General features: G+C 33.1%; 1 protein-coding gene across 1 annotated transcript in view; it reads right to left on the reverse strand.

Annotated features, from left to right (window-relative positions):
- Positions 1–8,098: 8,098 nt before the first annotated feature.
- The window catches only part of LOC111421130 (orexin receptor type 2-like), a 40,223-nt gene continuing 23,460 nt past the window's right edge, over positions 8,099–24,861 (reverse strand). Inside the window, exons 3-7 of the mRNA XM_023054268.2 lie at positions 22,029–22,171; positions 21,189–21,527; positions 21,036–21,133; positions 16,623–16,916; positions 8,099–8,426 (exon numbers count right to left, since the gene is read on the reverse strand). Coding sequence (XP_022910036.1) covers positions 8,292–8,426; positions 16,623–16,916; positions 21,036–21,133; positions 21,189–21,527; positions 22,029–22,171 — 1,009 coding nt within the window. The 3' untranslated portion in view covers positions 8,099–8,291. The remainder of the gene's footprint in view (positions 8,427–16,622; positions 16,917–21,035; positions 21,134–21,188; positions 21,528–22,028; positions 22,172–24,861) is intronic.

A 24,861-nucleotide genomic window follows, 5' to 3' on the forward strand; every position in this document is an offset into this window, starting at 1 on the left:
AAGCATGAAATTCTTCACTGCCTAGGAATAGAACACTTCAACCCAATAAATCAGAAATATACCTATAAAAAAGAGGAACTCTTACCATGGTTAGGCGGAGAAATTCAGAGGGTACAGTTCGTGAAGAGGAAGAACTTAAACTTACCAAGAAATTGCTTAAATCTGTCATCTATAAAAGATGGTATTCCCCCATTCACAGAAGATGAGCTGATATCCGCAATGAAAGTTATGAATAGCAGAAAAGCACCTAGTCTGGGTGACATTCCGGTAGAGGCCCTCATGGTGGACGTAGTAGTGCGAAAAAAACTCTTACTGAACATATATACGACAATTGTCGGAGGGAAGACCTTGTACCTAAAAAGAAAGGCGAAACATTAAGCGCTATATCATTTTGATCCCTACGCTTACTAGACATAGCAGAAAACCTCTTCGAGAAGCTTCTGTGGTATAGGATAAGCGACATTATAATTGCGGGCGGGTTATTGGATAAATAATGCAGATTCCCGTACGGTAAATCAACAATCAGTGTGTTTTAATAATAATAATAATAATTCACTTTATTGCCCAACAAAGATCAATTACAGGACAATATTACAAGAAAAAGAAAATAAGAAATAACACATGCCATAAAACAAATATAATTCACATAAACACTCTTACACTGTTATTGATTGTTAGTTAGTTTACACATCCTCTGCACCGGGGAGTTGGCTAAAACATTGGATCTGCAATTCCTCAAATAAAACTGATTTGTACTACGTGTTGCACGCGTAGGCACCGCGAAAATGATCCGCGACAACAACCAACCACAATCCAATTCACCTTGCACTAACTTCTGCAAAAACTTGATGCACTGGTCATCTCTTCTTACGTCTAGTGCAGAAAAATTGTGACGCCGCAGCAGGGATGCGTAATCCATTCCACGATCCGGGTATGATCCGTCCAGGCGTAGAGACAAATATTTGAGAAATCTCCTCTGAATTCTCTCCAATATAAGTCTATGACACACATAATGTGGCGACCAAATTACAGAGTCGATGTAAGGTACAAAAGACAATTTGCGGTCAAAAGTTACTCCCAGATCCTTGATTGTAGATAGTTTCTCAAGAAGAACACCTTCTATATAATAAGAAGATGGAAGAGGAGACAGCTTGCGTGTAAAACTAACCGCACCGCACTTATTGGCATTAATCTTTAGCTGATAACGGTTACACCATTCCACCAAGACGTCCAAATCCGACTGAAGACTGACAACATCACGGCGCGTAAAAATAGGTCGGAATAGTTTCAGATCATCCGCATAAGCTAGTACGCTTGATGAAAATTTGTCTAGAAGGTCATTCAAGAAGATAACAAATAGTAGGGGGCCTAGATTTGAGCCCTGAGGAACACCAGACCTAGCCGTAAACTCCATAGACGCATAACCGTTGTAGTACACATAATTTATACGACCCGATAGGTAAGAGGCAAATAGTTTCATAAACTTAGGAGATAAGCCAAAAGCACTAAGTTTATACAAGAGGACGTCATGATGAATCATGTCGAATGCTTTAGAAAAATCAGTGTATACCACATCTACCTGACCGCCCCTATCCAAAGATTCACAAATTACCTCAGTAACCACCGCGAGGTTGGTAATGGTCGAACGACGCTTGATAAACCCATTCTGATATGGTGACACAACAAATGACTGAACCTGTGGATAAATCATATTGTAAATAATCTGTTCAAATACCTTAGCGAAATTGAACAATAACGATATTGGTCGATAATCAGTAATGTTGGTACGTTCGCCATGCTTGAATACAAGAACAATGCGTGAGCGCTTCCAAAGTTTAGGAAACGAGCAAGTGCTTAAGGATAGGTTAATTATTAAATGAAGCGGAACTGCAAAAAATGCAGGAAGATCATCATCACCAGCAGTAAATTTATTAGGTAACCCGTGTTTTCAAAATTAAGCACCTTTGCTGACTTATTATTGTCTGAACAATGACTTACATACCCCGGACTACCTGATTTACGTCACAATTGAAGGTCTAAATACCAAGCGAATGGCACAGGGATATGTCCTCGGTCTAAACCTCTGAAATTTTTGAAAAGACTGTTTGTAATGGACAAGGCGAACGATTTTGTGGCAGTTATTCGTGTGCAGAATGGTGCAAAAGCACAAATAAGGATAAACAGAACCACGAGAAGAATACTTACATGGGTGACGGACCAAGGCTTCTCCCTTGCAACTGAAAAAACCATCAGGGTCCCATGATCTTTTGGCATATGACTCCAATATCCAATATTCGTTGAATGTAGTGTATCTCGTCTATCTTTCAATGATATACATTTCGTTTTGCACGCCAATAGCTCCTTCATTTTTCTGTCAGGTACCTACTTGCATTTTAACGTGTTATAAATTTGGCCCTGATTTGGCATTTTCTTTTTGAAGAAGAAGGATTGTTGTTTTCTGAACTAGATGAGGAACGTTTTTCATGATTTGGAGTGTTATATGGATCTTCGACCGAGTCATCACTAGACTCAACTTTTCGCTACGCAGATTCAAAAATTGCGAAAGATACCCTTTTGATGTGGAAGGCTTAGGTTCGTCTGCTTTTCGTGTCAATATAACAATATAGTTGTGAATAATGAATTAATTTTGGCGAAATCCTTTCGTTTCGTTGATGCTAATGCGAAATCGTACTAAAAAGTCCTTTATTGTACAATATACTTGATGGAATTGCTCGAAACCAGATACCTTAATCAGATTAATATCTTGATTGTGAATCGATTTAATATGCTGACAATAGGGTCTTTCGCTAGGTGACTTAATTTTTTTGCCTTTGACATCCGATTCGAAAACCATTGATTCTTCAAAACGATTTAGAAGAGCAAGGACGGTGAAAATTCAATTTTCTTAGTTTTTATTTAACCATAACAACAACATAGATTTTTCGAAAGAATGTAAATAAAAGAAAATAACAGTTCTAATTGAAAATAAGGTGTGACACAACTTAATAAAGATAAAAGTAAATTACCAACAACGGTATTTCCGTTAAGGAAAATGACGGGAAAACCGTGCAGGAAATGTCGTAACCGTAAATCGCACAGCGACGTCGAAACTAAGCTTGAATTCCAACGAAATAACGATGAATATCCAAAATCTGGAAATCTTGCTCGATGAGCCATAAATGTGCACAAAGCAAAAATCCCGAATAAATGAAGTGTGGATCACAGAAATTTGGATTTGCTGTTGGATAGTAAAATTAAATGAAAAAGAAATTTATTAAATCTTAGTTATATTATTGCACCCTAAAAAATTGCAATTAAAATAGCAATAAATATTTATAAACTAGCATTAAATAATTCGAAACGAAATTTTAGCGGTATAAATATCTGTATAAATATTCCTATATATAAATAAAAACCTTGTTATAATTACCTACTGAATGTTGTCACATAACATTTGTGGATTTGGTTTCAATTTTCGAACCCGCGGTTTAATACCTATATACTGCAATTTTTTTCTCAATTCTAAAATGTAATGAAACATTTTCGGCATTATTACCCGTGGAAAATTTTTGAAATAACTGGTGTAGCCCGACAATCAAAAAGATTAAAAGAACAATAATGTAATTAAATTTTCATTGGATATTTTCATGAATAAAATGTGAAGCGAAAAACGTTGAAAAGTATTTGTCATTTTTTGAGATGTGATATTAAAAATATATGACATGATATTTACAGGTAATGTAGTAGAAAAGTATTTTGTTTATTGGTGCGTAAAAAACGGATTTGAGGGTGGTCTTATGATAAGCTTGGATTTTTTTATTCTTTTCAACTAAAAAATATCCAATAAAACATTACGGTACATAACAAATTTAATGCGAGTGCCCTTATCATTTTATACTTTAACCCACGGTCTGAGATAAAATTATAACGTAAATGGGTTTTTAAAATACAACTTCGACGGCCCAGATAGAAAAGTTTATGAAACAAAGTTTTATCTAAAAATGTTTTTGAACATTATTATCAATACAAAATTTCATTGCATTATAACCATATAATTTTTATTTATATATTTTTATTTTTATTATATTTAACCATAATAAATATAAACGATTTTTTCACCAACCTTCTTTTTATTCCTTCATTTCTGAAGGTTGGTTTTAACAAGCACAGGTATCCTTCGTTAAATCCGAGAGTTAAAAGCACGCTAAAAGGGTGCCTGGTCTAATTACTCGACAAAATTGAAAGCCATGATTCAAAACGTTGCAGCAAACTTCGTAACGACACCAAATTTCACGTTTGAACTCGTATTATTTACGATAATCTGCCCATTACAATAGCGCATTCATTTTGTCGATATTTGATCAAAAAGAATGATTTATCCGGAATGGTTCATATTTCAATACTTGCAGGAAGTGAACAATTAATTCCCACTTAGCCATTTCACGTCTGCTTATATTTTAATTACCAACTAGTTACCTATTTAATCCTACGACGTCGTGTCTTTGCGAATATTGCGAAGTTTGTGTGCAATGAATATGGATTGTCTTCAAAGTTTGCGAAATGTTAATGTATCTTGTTGTTAGAGAGAGAAGGAAATGTTTCGAGATGGCGTACTCTGTAACTCAAAGCATCATATTGCACTACGACGATGGTTTCTATGTAGGTCATTATCTGACTATTTAGAGTTGATTTACACAACTGTGATAATTAATTTAACTGTTTTAAATATAACATTGCCAAATTTATTTTATTGTCACAAAATAGTTTTATTAAAGTTAATGCATTTAAATTTGGACTAACACATTCAATATTAGACTTTTGAATTTGCATTTCCCAAATAGTTAGTTCATTTTTCAACCAATAAGATATAATCGGGCGAATTACAAAAATCAATAAGAATGGACTTAACATCAAGACTAAAGTGCTGCTAATACGTCTCCTGAGATGTCGAGTATTGGTAGCAAGAATCCCAGTGTTTGAAAAATCTAAGAAAAATATAAAAGTTGGTGGAAGAATTAGACGTGAAAGTTTATATTGAAAATTTGTAAGAGAAAATTGCAATTTATTTTAGAATGATGAAGAATAGAAGACATACAAGAAGAATCATAGAAAAGTGATGGGGAGAGTGAAATAAAGAGGGCAAAGATGAATAATAGTAATAATAGAAAGCGATGCCAAATATACAGAAGAAGTAGTTGAGCATGTTATGAAAAACTGACTAAGGAGCCAGGCATTATGACATTATTGTAGAAAGAAAGTCTGTCAAAAATGTTTTCAGTTTGAAAGTGATTGCAAAAAGAATTACACCATAAAAATGATAGAAAAGGCTATAGCAAAAATATTAAATCCAAGAAGTATATTTGTTAAGTTGTGGTAGAGAGTTTTTAGCTGTGAAAAGTTCGAGAATACTTGGACAAGGGTCAAAAGGCAATAAAAGGTGGGGTTGGGTTGGGTTGAATTGAATAACAGTATTGCATGAATACAAGGATTGTAAGGTGATGAGTAAGAAAGCGGTATTTGCAAATTAGGCAACAAGGAGCGATTACCAGCATCAAGGGAGCAAAATTTGTTCAAAATTAATAGAGAGAAAGTGAGTAACGTTTGAAAGAATAACTAATATCTTCAAAGAAAGTGAGAACTCAACAGATTATGATAGGAGAAAGTTTAATAAGTACCAAAAAACGAAGAGAACATTAAACTGATATTGCTGAGAGGCAAAGACCATAGTTCTGTTTACGTTGGCTAACTCAAGCGGTTTTCGGTTGTGATGGAGTTTTGGTAAACGGCCTATTTCTTAAGACATAAGTTTTAAATAGACGCTGCTTATAGGCAATAGAAGAAAGCTGGTTATGTAAAGCATTTGTAAACTGTCGGTTATTTTAAGACAACTAACTATGATGAATACAACAAAATGTTGGTTAACCAGGACATAGTTTACGCTGATCCTTTTCGGTTATACTGTGGGTAAACTCACTGCCAACGAAGTCCAAATTCATATTTTACTAGACTATGAAACTTGATACATTCTAGCTAAGTTTCTCTTGTACAACATGAGAGTCAACTCCTCTTGCATGGACGCTGAGGTGAACGAGTAGTACCCATGTAGCTGGTCCCAAGCCCAGTTACTGGAAGAGGGTTCACTGGCAAGGCTTGTAACTTATAAGTGGTAAAAACACAAATTACATACTTAAAGAATCGACAAATCTACCTCCCTAAGTTTCCTAACATAATCCCTAAGTTAGCAGCAACATTAATGATAATTTGGACATCAACATGATCAACATTCGTCACGTTTCTAAATATATTCTGCCCACCAGCGACACTGTTTGTAATGCTATTTATTGTATTACATTGCTTACAATAACAATAGGGCCGTTAAGATCAATCGATTAGAAAGACCGTCTTTCAAAATATCGATAATCTAAATTAAATTAGACGGATTAGTAACGTTTTCACGTTCGAAAATTATTTAATTTTTGTTATAATTAATGTAAAAGTTTAAAATTCCCCACCCCCGACTCCAGATGACGTTTTAAGTAAGAAGAAAGAAATCACAGACGTTACGTTCTCTCCCGTTTTCTTCTGTTTTCCTCTAGCGCGTAAGATTCGTAGCATTGTCTCTCTCCAGGAATTTTATTGATTTTTATACGCTCCAATCGTACGCTCAAATCTGAGTGATGCAGTTTGGAGTTCGCGCCCTGTAGTTTCATTTCACTTTATTATTTCTTTTTTGGAAAACTAAGCCTCAGAATCAAAAATTAAAAAATATAGGGTCAATCAATTTTAAAAAACTTTCGAATAAGCCAATAAAAAAAAATACTTAACTATATATACATCATTCAAACTACAATTATTTTAATTAAAAAGATTGTGCCAAAAATTCTGGTAAGCAAGTTTAGTTTTTTCATTTAGCAATCCTAAATATTGACAAAATAATGTCCAAAATAAAGAAATATTCTCTTTCCACCTTACTCAATTCACCTTCACAGTTTGTTGCGCAAATTCTATTCATATTCTAGGTGTGTTGGAGCACGGTGATAATTCAGAAAATCGTTTTAAAGTTTGCCGACTTCCTCAATATCAAGCCACTTCTAATCGATAACTGTGCGGTATCTTTGTTTTTCAAGAGAACTTCAGTAACTTGAGCTAAGTGCAGAGCCTAAGAGTGCTCTCTTTGTCATTGATTTCGTTGGGATATCATTATGATGCTGTGTAGCATCAACTTAAATTGCATTAAAATTTTTGTAGCTGAATAGTCAGTGTTTTAACCTGCACGCTTCATCTATAATTGCTTTAAAAATAGTGATTTCTGCATCTTAGTGGAGAGGAAAAGATAATGGAAAACTAATGTAAACAAACAAGCCACGGAGTGGGCGATAAAATAGAGTGAGAAATAAATAATAGAAACACAACAAAAACCAAGTTCATATAAATACAATATACTTAACATTATTTGAATTGAAAAATTTAATTAATACAATCTCACTGGAAAGCATAAGACCCAAGAAAATCAATATATCTTAGACTAGCCCCAAAGTATTTAACAAGGATTAGGCACTATTTCTCTAGAAGCACTATATAACACTCATTTAACGAGTACCTAGAGTTCAATATCATTATTCAACATTAAATATGACCCAGAAAAGAAGTCTTACCATGTTCTTATTTTTTTTAAAATTTTATTATACCTTTCACGAACTTATTCTTATCGTCCCATTAAGTCTCATTATAAAATAATAGCTTTACTTGTATATATTTTATCAGAAATAAATTTATCTTTTATAGAAAATAACATTTTGTTATTTCAACGCGTCGTTAAAAATATTTGGATGTTCAATTCAAGATCATAATTGCTGAAATATCACTTTGCGAGGGCTACAAATTCTTGACATTTCAACTTCAATGGACGCCGTCGTGTAATTAAGACTTAATTAAATTTTATTATGGGGTATGCTAACGATGCCATTCTGACGTTGATACATCAGCATGCAATTGGAATCCTTTGTGTTCTCTCGGTCTTTGAGATTTTTAAATTACCCCAACGTTAAATTTTAATTTCTGTAAAAGAAACCCCAGGAGAAAAAGAAACTAAAGTGAATCAATTTACAAACATTTATTAAGTTCCTTCTTTTTAACAAAAAAAAAATTCTACACATTTATTTTTAAATATTTTTTTTAACATTATATGAGAGAATATAATAAATTATAAATAATTTAATTTTTTAATCTCTACGTTTAATAAACATTTACTTTTTTAAACTTTTCTCTCTTATATTAAGTTTTTATTAAGTTTATACAGCGCATGTTTTCGTGGTTTTCGGGCTGGATTGTACCCGAGTTAACGTATTGTGTTGGTTAACGAATGTGTGCTGAATATATATCCTCGGGAAATATAACTTTTGGGAACTTCCTGAAGTATCGTACCACTGCAACAGAGATTTTCCAGAATTTTATTGCAAAATATTCAAAGCTTATCTCGCGTTAGTTTGAAAAAGTCGCGTTACGATCGATTTCATTTCACCGCTAAAAACGAAATAAGTCAAACTATAAATTTTATATGTTGAAACACCAAAAATAAACCTTTCGATTTATTATACTTAGTGTTTCAAGAGTCTTAACGGATTAAGAGGGATTATAAAATGAAATAGTATCTCGAAAAATATAATAAATTAAAACAAAACATTTTTAGGTATGTTATATGCATAATGATAAGGCTTATGATAATAAGGATTAAGTTAAAAGAAAATTTAAGTTGGTTTGTATTGAATTTGAAAACGAAAATACAGTAAAAGTTCGATCTAACAATGCTAGTGTTGTAATGCTAGTATTAGTTCCAATCTTAGTTGTTATTCAGCGCTAGGTTGTTGTATATTTTGTGTTGAAATAACACTAGACCTAGAACTAGAAACATTTGAGTTTTGCCATCTTAAGAGACGAAGGGCAACACCGGAATGTTTCTGGTTCTAGGTCTAGTGTTAGTTCTAGTTTTAGTTGTTATTCAGCGCTAGGTTGTTGTATATTTTGTGTTAAAGTAACACTAGACTGAACGGCTAAACTCGAATGTTTGTAGTTCTAATGTTAGTTGCTTTTCAGCAACAGATAACCAACTCTGCTTCAAAATTTTTGCTTTATCTTCATAACAATGACAGTTTTTCAAGAAAAAATGTGCTCCAAATTCAAGATCATGTTAATCAATACTTACTTGAGCCGTTATTAAATATATTTATGGTTTTGCGAAATGTAACTTTCAATATAACCAGTCTTTGTTCACGGAATTTTGTAGTATAGTGTCAAATTGTAGAGATCCATTTAAATATTTAGGATCAAAGTACTTTTTTTTTATAATTTTTTAAAAGCTGAAGGTTCTATTGAAGGTCTTAAAGAAATTACTATTGATAATGAAGTAAAGCCTGTACATCGTGTAGGTATTTTAAAAAATGAAGAAACGAAAACTAAAGCTGTATTTTTGCCTTTAAGGTTTCAATTTAAAACTTTTTTTGATAGGAATAAACTATTACATCCAACATTAAATTATATGGATAGTTTGAAATATAGTGACAAACTGACAAATTTTGACCAGGGCGAACTATGAAAGGAAAAAATTAACTTGTTTCGTGGAAAAACTGCAATCCCGTATTTTTTGTACATAGATCATTTTGAAATAAATAATCCTCTCAGGGAAGCAATCTGTTTGTAATGTGTATTATTCGTTTCCTTGTTTGCCAATGAATTTTTTATGCTGGAGTAGTAATGTCAAAGCATTTAAAGACATTTGGAAATGAAAAATGTTTTGAATATCTCATAGAACAAATAAAAAATTTAGAAATCAATGGAATTGCAATTGAAAAGGGTGACAATAAAACTGTTAATGTTCATTTCATATTAGGGCTAGTTGTTGGAGATAATCTAGGGTTAAATTCTCTCATGAACATTAGCAAGTCGTTTTCTAGTAATTGTTATCTTAAAAATTATTAAGCGTCATCATACAAAGCGCTTATTGAAAAAGTTTGATATGGGCTCTTAGGTATTATTTGAGCACAATTTGGAGTAATGGCGATATTTTATCGGATCAACGTCAGTTAGTAATTCTCCATCAGTTTATCCTTCTTTATTGAATTGAGGTCTGTCAGAAATTCTCCGCCATCATCAACTTCATCGAGTAGACCTCAGACACCCTCGTGAGCAACGTTTCTCCCCTTACGATAGACGTTCGCCATCTCTAGACGAAAATGCTAGTGCAGTCAACATCTTACTTTCAGCTATACTGCATGGATCTCTAAAAGGAAATATGTTAGTGGAGTACTATAATAAATTTTCTTGCTTTCAAGTGGAACAAAGAAATTCATTAATTGCATTGATTGCACATTATTTTGAAGAAAAAGGAGTCAAATTAACGCTATCTGGTAGCTATCAGCTTGAAAAAGAAATTTTGGAAAGATTCCCTTCAGAAAAGCTTGTAAGTCCTAATTCTGTCTTCAAATTGAAACTTCTTTCAAAAGCACCATAATTTATTTACTGACATATAATCATTATAATAATATAGTATTTAATTGACAATTTTAAATGCAGGAGTATTACCGCACGGAAAGAAGAGGTAGGATTTATACTAAGTACTATAACTCAGTGACGACCTACAAGAGGGGTGTTTAAAAATATTTAACTTCAATTACAACAAAAAAAGGTGAAAAAAGATCGAGGCATGGGGGTATTCTAATAGGTAAATCTGCACTCACAGCTTAATTAAAAGTTCTAAAAAAAAACCTATTTTGAGAACCTGAAGAAGAATCCTATTTGAGGGCTCTTAAATTCGATAATGTCACTTCAGAACAGCTTGATGCTACATGGAAACCATAAGGTATCAAAATGTACCAACGAGATGATCAAAAAATGGCCTTTTTATAAAACCCCATCTGGTTATAGACTGGTATGAATTCTAATTCAAATTTCTTAAAATTTAAGTGTATTTTGTTTTAGATTGACATGAATTTCAAATCAGCATTTAATAGCAAAGATGGGTGCTGGAAGAATGGGACAGAGTTTGGCAAAAAATCTATACTTTTTAAGCTTAGAAAACCATATCAAAGACAAGTCAGTGAAAATTTTGATTGGGAAGCTTGCTGACATCACAATCTCTGAAAATAAATCAAATTGTTACAAAGACCATTTACTTTATTGTAAAATTAAAATTTTACCATTTTCTTTGTAACTAAATTGTCAAGTTTTTTTTATTATTTATGCTTTCACAGATAGACGCAATGCTGCTTTAATTTGGGCGCTACATGGCTATTTGGTGCCCACCGCCAAAAGTGTCAAGAAAGATGTGACTGGAAAAAAGTCAACCACTAGATACACCATCAAAGATTCGCAATAAGCAGTAATATTTGTTGGTGGTAGTCTTAGTGAAGTAGAAGACCATCGATACCATATATCGGTAAAAGTATTTTTGAAATCAAAGAAATATTTACTCAATTTGACGATATTCGTTATAAATGTACAAACATCATCAGGGCTTTAGACATTTGTTTCAAAATAATGTATTTGTTTGATTTAGAGTTCCCTCAGGAGAGCGAAATGTCCTTTAGTTTTTTTAGGCTCAATACAGCATGCAAGTACCCCAAGGTACAAATTTTTTATAATTATTTGATGAGTGTAATGGAATAAAAGAGACTGTAGTTTTTATATAACTTATATGCAGCTGTAACTTTTATATAGATTTATTTTTTCCAAATTTTGTAATCATTAGAGCAATAAAATTATAGTATATATAAATTATTCTGCTCATTTCACACAAAATTATACCTTGTCAAAACCTATCACGGTCGATTGATTATCAAGTCTTGTGACTTGTATAGATGTAGTCTAGAAACTTTGGTCTTTTCTCATAGTAATCATTCAAGTAATTATAATGATAACAATGAGAAAAGGATAAATTTTGAAACTACATGTTATTCCCTAATATACATCAGAGAACACAGTTAGTACCTACATTGTATTAATGAAGACCACTTTATTGAATAAAGAAAAATAATTCATTAAGACAAAGATTAGTTTCATTCTATTAATGAAAATCGTCAATGAATTATGTTCATTAAACAATGAAAAGTTATCATTAAATAATAAATATTGTTCATTAAACAAATAAAATTGTTCATTAAATGACAAATATTGTTCATTAAGCAAATGAATACATTTCATTGACACAAAGACTTGGTTTCATTCGACAAATGAAAAGTTTCATTAGATCATGAATAAGTTCTTTATAATTTCATGAAAAATGTTCATCGTTGGAGCGAAATAGATTTCATTGTCTCAATGAAGAGTGTTACATTAATTGTAACACTCTTCATTGAGACAATGAATTGGTTCATCAGCTGAAAATCCATAACTCAATTCATTGTCTCAATGTAGCTTTTCATTTTATTGATGTACATTTTTGGTTCGGTGTACTTGGAACTAACACTAGACCTAGAACCAGAAACATTCGGGTTTAGCCATGCGTCTCATAAGATAAAGCCGAATGATTCTAGTTCTTGGACTAGTGTTAGTTCTACTTTTAGTTCAATAAAAATATTTAACAATCTAGCCCCAGAATTAGAAGGCCCCAGTTTAGAAGGGTTTAGCCGTGCGTCTTCAGAGTTTACTATCCGTGCAAAAAGTCAAGGCCCCTCACTTTAGAGATCGATATCGTCGTAACCGCTCGATGAACAAAATTGCGGTAAAGTTTATTGTAATCAGTAATCAGTGAACTTTTCTGCGTATCACATGTTAATTTGGAAGTTTTTGGGTCCGCGGATTTTCTTTTATCGCGAGTTATGTGAAGAAAGTACCGTAAGACGTAAGATTTAGTAAAATTTTTGAGAGTGTCAACAACTTTGTCTACTTTGCGATTTTTTTTCTCCAAAACTATTTGATTTAAAAATCGCTGTTTAGTAGGATGCGGTTACGACCTGGCGGATTTCAACGTGATTTTTACCAAAATATATCAAATAATGTCGGTTGTCGGATTCCGTTTTCAGTTTTTCAAAATTAGGGCTCCCTAATTTTTTAAGAGCGATTTAATGGAATTACAAATTAAAGAGAAACAGAAATAAGCTATGCGGGGAGAGGAGGGTTCCGTCCAATCGGAACAGATGGTGCGCCCCAGATAGTACGTCGCGCCTTTATCTTACCTACATAAAGAAATAAGGCGCGACGACCTGTCTGGGACGCACCATCAAATTACATTTCAAATTAACATATGTTGTTGATACCGGCGAGAAGATAGCAACAAACCGCTCAGCAACAAACTTTTTCCTTTATATGTCCACCTACTTCTAGGGCCCATATCTTCGTTATCTAGAAAGATATCGAAAAACTAAGCACACGGTTGGAAAGCTTGGTCTTTTCTCTATCATAAACCGAGTTTTCATCCGCCGATATGTTGATAATAAGAGCAAGAAAAAATAAGAAACGTCGAGCTGCATTCAATTTACCTCAGAATTACCAAACTTCACGGCCTTGTGCAGCCGTTACCAGATGGAAATTCAATAAACTGTTTACATATTCGGAAAAAGCTGACCTTGGACTATCTTATTCTGAGTTTTCGTCCGTCAATATCCGTCGGCGTCTGTAAAAAAAACGCTCCTGAAAAAGAGCCTACAGTTGGCAACAAACTTTATTTTTGTATTTCCATCTATGTACTTTTCGGACGGATATCTTTGTTATTTATAACGCTAGCGGAAAACTAAGCACACGGTTGGAAAGCTTGGTCGTTTCTGTATCTTAAACCGAGTTTCTCTATTTTCTTCCGCCGATATGTTGATAATGAGAGCAAGAAAAAATAAGAAACGTCGCGCTGCATTCAATTTACCTCAAAATTACCAAACTTCATGGCCTTGTGCAGCCGTTAACAGATGGAAATTCAATAAATGGCTTATATGTTCGGAAAGAGCTGACCTTGGACTATCTTATTCCGAGTTTTCGTCCGCCAATATCTATCAGCGTCTGTAAGAAAAACCCACCTGAAAAAGCCCCTACCGATAAAAACACGCAAATATTTCTTGCACTAATAACTTTCCTATTTGACAGGGAGAAAACTCTACAACTAGTATTCAGCTTATGGGAAATTTCCTGCTCTTTCCAACGATGTGTGACACACCGTGATCACACGTTTGCACAATCCTTTTTTCTGACTATGAACTACCTAACCCACGAATTTTTGCCGCGGCTAAACCACGCTTAGGTCAATAACTAAATCTCTTGTATGACGGGGAGAAAACTCTAGAACTATATTCATCTTATGGGAAATTTTCTGCTCTTTCCAACGGTTCCAACGCGTTTTTTAAATTGATGAACTGAGTTAAAATGCAAAGTTGGTAACGTTACCAGATTCAAAACCATCAAAACACAATTCAACAATTCGAGTCTAAAATCACTCAAATTCTTCCAGATTCTGATAAAATAGGTGTAACATGAAATAATCTTCCCTTTTTGAACAGATTAACATGTTTCTAAACGTAAAACTAGAACTAACACTAGACCTAGAACTAGAAACTTTCGGGTTCGCTTCCAACTTGTTTTTTGAAGAAGGTTGCAACATGGCACCCGAAACGTCAAACATTTTTTCAAAAACGCCTTGAAAGCCTTCGTACTTATATGTTTTTAAACGGTTTTAAATAAATTAAGAGTGAATGAAAAATTATCTGTTAACAAGAAATGAAGTGATTCTCTCTCGGGTAAAACTTTGTTCCAATTTTTCCTTCATCAAATAAGAAAGTTAGGGTAAGAAGTGATTGCGTTCTGCTACCTGTAGGTTGTCTTTCAGGTGCATTTCTTTTACAGACGCTGGCAGATATTAATGGACGAAAACTCGAAATAAGACAGGCCAAGGTTAGCTCTTTTCGAATATGTAAACCATTTGTTGAATTTCCTTCTAATAACGGCTGCAAATTTTTCACTATTTTTCTAGATAACGAAAATATTGGACCGAAAAGTAGACGGAAATACAAGGGGAAAGTTTGTTGCTGGGCTGAAAAACGATTGTGCAAACGTGTGATTGAGATGTGTTATATACCGTTGAAAAGAGCAGAAAATTTCCCATAAGATGAACATATCGGCGGAGGAAAATAACGGCTTTCCAACCGTGTGCTTAGTTTTCCGCTAGCGTTATAAATAACAAAGATATCCGTCCGAAAAGTACATAGATGGAAATACAAAAGTAAAGTTTGTTGCCAACTGTAGGCTCCTTTTCAGGGGGGTTTTTTTGACAGACGCTGACAGATATTGACGGACAAATACTCGGAATAAGATAGTCCAAGGTCAGCTCTTTCCGAATATGTAAACCATTTATTAAATTTCCGTCTGGTAACGGCTGCACAAGGCCGTGAAGTTTGGTAATTTTGAGGTATATTGAATGCAGCGCGACTTTCCTAATTTTTTTCGCGCTCTCATTATCAACATATCGGAGGACGAAAACTCGGATTAAGATAGAGAAAAGACCAAGCTTTCCAACCGTGTGCTTAGTTTTTCGCTATCTTTCTAAATAACAAAGATATGGGCCCTAGAAGTAGATGGAAATATAAAGGAAAAAGTTTGTTGCTGGGCGGTTTGTTGCTATCGTCTCGCCGGTGTTGTTGATATCGATCTCTAAAGTGAGGGGCCTTGACTTTTTGTACGGATAGTAGTGTTAGTTCTAGTTTTAATTGTTATTCATCGCTGACGTCACGAACGGGCCATCGAGCTGTGCACCTCCTCCCGTGATGTAGCAGTCCTCTTAAATTCTACCATCCTTGATATAAATATAAAGCCACGTAGACTGAACGCAACGCCGAATTTGTGTTCATTAAAATTATTTATATAACGGAATTTGGCTATAACGGACACGCATTTCCCCGTATTAATCCGTTATAGCGAGCTTTTACTGTATTTATACTGTGATTATTGAATGTTGTTCCAAGTAATGCTTTAATTGAAAATTTTCAAAAGAATTCTCGTTAACATCGATTTAATGACCTGATTTCATCAAATTTGATTTAATAATCACTGGAATTAAATTTAGCAAACAATTTAATTGTCAATAATCCTGCATTTCTAATTGGGAGCTTGATTCTATTCCAACAACTTCGGATTAACGAATAATTAAATTTAACAAACATGTACCCATCTCACTTTATTGCCAAAAATCGATCACAATGGAAGCTGATTCAATTAGATTATTTGCTATGGTTTCTAGCAAAGTTCACAGTTCACCAAACTGGACCCTTGTAACACTCGAAACGGTAGCAAAGGAATTTTGGGAGGGCATTAGTGAAATTAATTCAGATAAGATCGTTGAATACATCTGTATTTTCAATATAAAGAAAAATTACAATTCATAAATTATTTCTTTGTTTGCGGTAACGTGAACAATATGATTCAAATAAAGAAAAAAGTGGGTTAAAAAATACTAAAGGTAAAGTTACAAAGGTCATGAATATCGATGATGAATGAATTTATTGCGGAAAATTTTCCTCTCCAAGTGGATGTTTATTTTATAAACAAACCTTCAATTGAATTCATTCGTTTCATCAATATTTCGTGACCGCGGATAATTTCGGTTAGTTAAAATTAAAATTTTTCAATTGAAAAAGCCATATTACACTCACCCTTAACTGGTGTGTTTGTCTCGACTGGAAATTGAATTTTGATTTGAATAAAAGATTCCTCACTGATTTGCGGAAATTTTTCGACATGACGCAATATATAATTGGGTTTAAAGCAGAATTAGCATGCCCCAATAACAAAAGGTATTGTTGCAACTTTGCATCAACTCTTTCAGTTTCAAATAAATCATTATATAGATTGAAAAAATTATACGGCAACCAACATATCGCAAATATAAATGCCAAAAGTAACAAAATGAGAGCCACTCGTTTTCTTTCTCGCATTATTCGAACACTCTGAAAATAAAAAAAAAAAATTAACACATTTTAAATCTAATAAAACTACTTGAACGTGTAAAACTTTTCATTACTCTAGTGTCATTAATTAAGGAGTTTGAACTTGAGGTGTTTGAATCGTGACTAAGATCGTTTATCATACTTAAAACTAAGTCGTGGAGTGTACTCCTCGAGTTTACGACGGCAAAATATTACTAAAACGAACTTAGTTGGATGGAATTGTTCTCACAACTACTTATAAGTGATAAGTTAAGTAAATATTGGAAGATTAAATTTCGTTTATTACAAGTCTTATTCGTGATTAAAATTGAGGTGAAATCGAATGAAACGAAATTAAAAATGAAACTAAAATTCTATGCAAATGTTAATTAAAATTAGATTAAATTCTCAATGGTATTTAATTTTAAAGTCGTAAAAATTTTAAAATCACTTTAAAAAAAAACAGTTTTGTTATATTTTGAAATACTGTGTATGATTAGAGTTGGGTGTCAAAAATGAGCCCAAAACGAAGTAATTAACCTTTTTACTTGATTACACCCTGATCGACAACCCATTCATCAAAGTATCGTAAGTTGAGTTCTGACTGAATTTAAGAATGATGAAGATATACGAGATCGGTCGAAATCCAGCAAATGTTCGAAGAGTTTCAGAGAAACGTGCTTTTTGTGGAGCAAGAAATTATAAAAAATGAGTACTGAAACAGGTCTAAATCAATACGGTTTGGAGAGTTCGTCATTCGTAATAAACGACTTTTAAAGCGCATTGTTTCTGGGAATAGGGGTAAAAATAAAACGTTAAAGCGGATTGATTTACGAGGAACATTATTGTCTATTATATCATTACAAAAGCGACGATGATTTAGAAAAAAGAGCCAAAAAAGAGTTGTCTAAACTCAAGTAAAGATTTCGGATTGCAGGAATATTAGAATCTCTAGTTAGGCCAGGGTTTAGAGTACATTGATTGAGTATATTGACCTTGACATGAACTTGAACTTTAGATCTCTCCTAGGGCAGTGAGCTTGAGCGATAATATGATACTATTATAATACGATTATAATGTGATACGATTAGCTAAACAGAAACCATGACGATTATTTAGATCAAATTGCAATCTAGAACAACAAAGTGAGAAGTTGCCGAGAAAACGTTTTATATTGTTAGTTTACATTGAACACTGAATATGCTTAAGAACATCAACTTTGTCATTAAAAATATGTAAATATTAAATAATAAAAGATCATGAAGGAAAACCAGAAGCAACTGACACAGGGTTAGAGAAAAAATCATTAACTGTAACAATTTGACTTCACTCCTTCGGAGAGGAAGCATGCTATTGAAAAAGTAACTTTACAAGAATAATCCGCTTAAGATAAGATATACGACCAAGAAATATCATATTGTTTATAATTAATTTTAGACTGAAAAGCAAAGAATAAAGATACTTGAACTAGTTTTTCAGATACTTGCCGTAAAGCTGGTAAAATAAATATGCTTGACGAAGAATTCATAAAAACATACCCAAAAAACGTTTCATTCCTTCAAATAACATCCGCACCTCTTTCAGCCTTAACAAAAGACATTTAAAATTAGAATTTCGACGTTCTGATTGTAGCCGATGCACAACTAAAAATTCCGGACATTATGGCACAGAGAGTAAAGTGTCACCGACAGCGTCAACCCCAGTAAACCACATGGACTCAAAAAACATAGAAAAGTAAGTGTCAATACGAAACACCTCCGCCTCATAAACTGTTAATGGCACCGTTTGGTCAATTTTGTCCAAAACGAGAAGTATTAAACAATACATTTTTTCCGCTTGCCTTATTTCTGTTTTTTGTTGCTGGTCTCGTGCGGCAACCTTGATACATGACTAGGAGATCTTCTTAACCTTACACTGCTTCTAGACGATTGCGACGATCGTGAACTTGTAATTCTGGACTATCCGTCTACAATCTAGTTATTGCAAAATCCGCTTGCGTACGACAGCTCTGGGCAATCATTACGCAAGGATAACGTAAGGAGGTGTAAACTGCAAACTATATTCTAACATATCATAACGGATTTACAATTGAATTTGAGTATGCATAGTGTCAAGAGAGAGAGCATCAACCCCTAAACTATGTGGACAAAATATTAAACAAGAAAAAATAATGAATATTAAATTCTATCCGCTTTTCTGTTTTCCTTCTGATATCGTTAGTATGTTATGCCAGAAAGAAAGTAAAAGGAAGTTAAACTTCTTTCTAATATGCTTATTTACTGGGATCTTCCTGATGTCTTTCTAGCTTTAAAAATGTATTAATCCAGAAGAAAAATTAAAGGAAACCAAACTTTTTTTTTATTGGGTATATCTTCTTGCTGATTGCCTGTCATGTTTCTGTTCTCTTTCTCAAGACTTTAGTTTGTCAAGCCAGAAAGAAAGTAAAAGGAAATCAAACTCTTTTCTAACTTCTTCTGTATATTTAATGGCTTCTTTCTGATCGCCTTCGTTTTATTTTCTTTCTACCCGCTTTAATATGTTAAGCCAGAAAGAATCTAAAAGAAGCCACATTTTTTTCAGACTTTTCTTGTCTATTTACTGGGTGTCTATTTAAATCTTTCTGCTCTTTGTAATATATTGAGACAGAATAAAAGTAGAAGAAAACAAAACTTGTTTTGTCATTGTTTCTGATTGTTTCCGCAATGTTTTCTTTCTAATCTTCTTAATATGGTAAGCCAGAAAGAATCTTAAGGAACCAAACTTTTTTAGGTATGTTTGTCTATTTACTAGATTCTTTATTGTTGCATTCTTTCTGTTTTCTTTATGGTCGCTTTAATCTAATCGTTTTTGCTTATGTACTGAATTCTTTTTGGTTACCTTCTTTGTTTCCTTTTTGATCTCTTTAATTAAGCCAAAAAGAAAGTTGAAAATCAAACATCTTTCTTACTTTTTCTGTCAATTTACTACTGAGTCCTTTCTGGTTGCCTACATTGTGTTGTCATTCTAGTCTCTTTAATATGTTGAGGCAGAAAGAATCAAAAAGGAACCAGAAATAAAAAATCCCCAAACTGACTGTCAGTTTTCGGTCTTGCTTTGCCATTATTCAAACGTTACAATAAAAATTTAAATTAAAGCACTTCTAAATTAAGAAAAACTTATAGAATAGAGCCAAAATATGTAAAAATAAAAAACAAAGTGATTTCTTTCTGATTTTTTTTTAAAAGGTAGAATGTAGACATCAGAAAGCCAAATTTCACATCCTTGGTTCTTTCTGGTTTCTCTACTGCTGCTTTCTGGGTTATTTTATTTATATAAAATAGAAGGCAAAAAATTGTAAAGCTCGTTATAAGTTTTTCAATCAGTCTGCAATATATAGGCAAGGACCTCAGTTATTATGTTCTATTTGTTGGTCCATTCTTTTTAAAATTTGTAAATCTAAGCATCAGTTACCTATAAACCCTAAACACAGATATAGCATTAGTATTTTTGATTTCATGAATAGAGTTGAAACTCCAGCATTTAATATCTGTGTAAACATTTACTTTAATCAGATTTCATTTCAAATAATTTATTATTATTCTTCCTGTATCATTTTATTTCGTTTAAATTTCTCTATTTTATATTTTCTAATTTCCACCTTTTGATCTTTTCATATACAGTTTGCAAACGTTATCCACTTCTTTTGACACGCAGAAGTTTCCTATATGAGTTATATATTGATGTTGTTTGGTGAGTATCAAATAAAGCTTATTTCGAGGAAGAGCAATTAAACGATGTTGTGTGTAGGCTTGTTTATTAACCCCTTAACGGTTAGTGGCTTCTATAGAGACCACTTGTCAATAAGGTCAAATAGCTGTATTACCACAACTAAATCGTTTCTAAAAAAGGAATTAAAAAAATAATTTGCCCGTTAATTTGCGTGCTTATTTGATGGTATAGTTCAAAGTAAGTTTATCTTTAATAATACTCTATGTATTTTATGTGAAAGAATTATTCATTATCGATTAGTTCCATTCGACGTTACATAACATATTATAATTGCAATCAACGTGATTTACAGGTAAATAGACAATTAAGTTAATAATTACTTCACAATTAAAACATTATGATTTATCAATAAATGTTAAATTATAAACTAACCTGTTGAGTGCTTATACTTCCCTCGTTATTATCAGATGGCGGCCGAACTGAACATAATTTTTTTCCCATCATCGCATAAGCCCATATAATAAGACATCCTAAAATTAATAATTAATAAATGCAAAACAAAAAGTTATTTTATTGTTGACAAACCTGGAATAGCAAACATAACATTAAAACAAACAACGCCAAAAATTTTTTTTGAATAAATTTCTCCAACTGTATTATTAAATATTTGCCAATTAAATTCTCCACAAAATGTCATTGTATTATTACTATTACTAGTAGGGTAAGGGAATATTTGAACATCGACGACGAAAACTGTTGGTAAAAAAATTATCATTGAAAGCATCCATAATATTGTTATAATAACCAAAGCTGCTTTATGATTAATACAAAAACGACGCGACGTTCCAAATGGTTGAGTAATAGCTAAATATCTATCCAGTGCCATTGTTGTTATCGTAAAAACACTAGCAGCAACTGAAATACCTTAAAAAAAATAATCAATACAGAAACAGAATACATCTAAGATGAAACAATTAGGTAACGAATCCGGGGAAATTTGAATAATCCTTTCTCGTTCGTCCTTTATAAGAAGTCGGAAGAGAAAGAAGTCGACTGTCGGAGATTTATTCTGAATATTCTATCTATCCTTGTCATTATGCGATTTCGAATTCACGGTGACAGACGCGGCAATATTCAAGGGGAAATCGAAATTTAGATGGAAATTTCAAGACAGTGCTGACGTTGAAACGCACCGGATTGGACAGACAAGCGAGAAATTTGCAAATGCTTTAACGATAATGGGTAACAACACATTAACCGAGATGATAAATAAAGCGTATCTGTTGAGCAATTTACTATATGAGTATTTATTAGAGTTGTACCGCAAATTAACCATCCTCGAAACCTCATTGTTTCATCTCAATTCACACCCGACTTAATAGATAATTTACCACACCAACAGATGCTAGGGGATCAATTACTTACATTGCAAATACGACCAACCTACGCAAGCAAAATTACCTAGGTACCATATTTTTGTATAAGCCACAGCTGCTGCACTTGGCATACAAACAATTGTTACCAAAAGATCTGCCACCGATAAGTTGACCAGGAAATAATTCGTTACGCTGAAACAAAAAGTATTTTTTTGGTTTTATAATAAAGGGGTGGATAAAAAAGGTACAACTTTCTAGGGATGTTTAGGATTTGATTAATGATAAAATCCATCTAGTCATTCACGTCGAGAATATGTCAGGTTTTTGTGGGCAAACCAGGAAAATCCATTTACAAACGTCGCACTTATAAAATATTATAATTATGATGGTATCAATTTTATTTATTTAATTCAATTTAATTGGATTCGGTCGTGAATTATTTTTAAATACAGTGGTGAATTAAACGTTACAAAAATATAATTTCATTTAATACTTTTTTTGAAGGCAATAGATAATTTGGTTCCAGAATTATGATCAATTAAATCTCAAACGGCGAAAGTTCGATTTATTACAGTAAAATCTAAATATCTTTTAATCCGGCGTTACACATACGAAAAATGGCGTTACATAACATCATAACTAAATTAGCAATATTTTCTTAAACTCTACATCAGTTCCAAGCCCAGCGTTTTTATGAAAAATCTACTTGTCACTTTCATCTAGCACATTTGCACCACCTTTAGAAAAGTTATAGAAACTTATACTTTTGAGAAAACTCTTCTCTCGGTTGCTGCACCAAGTGATCCATCATAATAATAATGTGTTGCTGGTAGACAGCAACATTTTGGCATATACAGGTTTTCCCAAAACTCCCGGGACGAAGCTATAAGTTTTGAACGAGTGTTGAACAAAATTTGAAAATTTGGGAATCACTAAAGAGTCATAAACGCTACATTCTTAAATAGTTTAAAACTTCCATGCAATGTGGAGTTTTTTAGGGGATGACCACCCCTACTTTTTTAAATAGCAACCCCAGTAGAGTTTTACCTTATTTTAAAGGTAATGAAAAAAGAAACACAACCCCATAAACCAAAACCCGATATCTTAATTCTTTCAAGAATTATGAGGAGTTGACTACCAAATGGGAAAATAAAATGTTTTCATGCTTTTTTGCACTTTTATTACGATTTTTATAACAAATGTTCAAATTGTCAACCTTCTCCGGTCTCGCAATAACCCAAACGCTCATAGATGGAATTTTGAACCATCAGGAGCATATCTCAAGTGATATTGGTGGTTCTTCAAGTATGCGATTTTCCAAATCATTGATTGATTCTGGTTTTGTTGCATACACTGTACTTTTCGGAAATCCCTAAAAGAAAAAATCGAGTGGTGTTAGATCAGGAGAACGTGGTGGCCACTGAATGTTACTTAACCACTTATTGTCAATACCATTAGGGCATACGGTACGTACACTTGGACCCACTTGATTTTCTAACAGATGCAGGTATCTGTCTCCGTGCATTTTCGTGCATTTTCGTCACTCCAATAACGACAATTGTGCCTATTAACCTTACCATTCAAATAGAAAGTAGCTTCATCAGAGAAAACAACGTTCAAAAGAAAATTTCTGTCACCATCACATTTTTCACGTACTATTTCAAAGAATTCCAACCTTCTTTCGAAGTCACCTTCGTTCAATTCCCATTTTCCCATTTGGTAGTCAACCCCTCATAATTCTTGAAAGAAATAAGATATACGGTACGTCGTATCGGGCTTTGGTTTATGGGGTTGCGTTTCTTTTTCCATTACCTTTAAAATAAGGTAAAACTCGATAAGGGTTGCTACTTAAAAATGTACGGGCGGTCATCCCCTAAAAAAACTGTACATTGCATGGAAGTTCTAAACTATGTAAAAATGAAGTTTTTTTGATTCTTTAGTAATCCCCAAATTTTCAAATTTTTTTCTTCACTCGTTCAAAACTTATAGCTCCGTCCCGGAAGTTTTGGGAAAGCTGTATGATGAAAGTATTATGCATTTTTGATAACCAAATAAACTTATTTTTGAATCTCTAGTTTTTGCTAACATGATTTATTTTGGAATGCTATGCAACTTTTTGTATCGGAGCATACCAATGTCAAACAAATCCATCAACAATTCCTAACTTGTGTACTAGTCATCAGATTTCATTTCGATTTTTACTGAGCTTCTCAACAATATTACTACAAAATTCAAAACATAACAGGAACGTGCATTAACTAATAATTGCCTTTGATTCCGTACTTAACGGACTTATTAAGCAAATACAGTTTGCAGCAATGCAGTTTTTCGATAAATCTTTCCAGCATTTTTCATCTTTCCAGCAGGTTATTTGTGGATTACTAAGTTTTGGAGAAACTTTCAAAAATTGAAATAAGTCTCTTAAATTATGAAGATTGGAATGAAACATAATTATTTGAAACATAAAATATAGTAATCCTAAGAATATTTTTATTTCAGAAACTAAATTAATTGGATTTATGCTGGATTTTCTTCGGCTATGATACAAATTAATGTTCTTAAATCATTACATTTTTGGGTAGTAGGCTTATGTCGATGGTAAATTATTTCAAAGTACAAAATGTCAAAGTATAACCATAGTATAACAAGACTGAATAAGACGAAAATTACGAAAAATTAACCTTACCAAACATTCTTGTCCGCGGTGATAGACAGCCGTAAACAAAACTAACCTTACCCAATATTTTTTTTCAGGGATGAGTGACAGGCGGAAACAAAACTGACCTATCCTAACATTCCTTCACGCTATAATTGGGGTTTCTTCACGCTTTAATTGGAAATTTCAAAAGAAAACTACTTGTGTTAACATTTCTTCACGCTTT

The sequence above is a fragment of the Onthophagus taurus genome, chromosome 1, assembly GCF_036711975.1.
Source record: "Onthophagus taurus isolate NC chromosome 1, IU_Otau_3.0, whole genome shotgun sequence".
In the NCBI taxonomy this organism is placed as follows: Eukaryota; Metazoa; Arthropoda; class Insecta; order Coleoptera; family Scarabaeidae; genus Onthophagus; species Onthophagus taurus.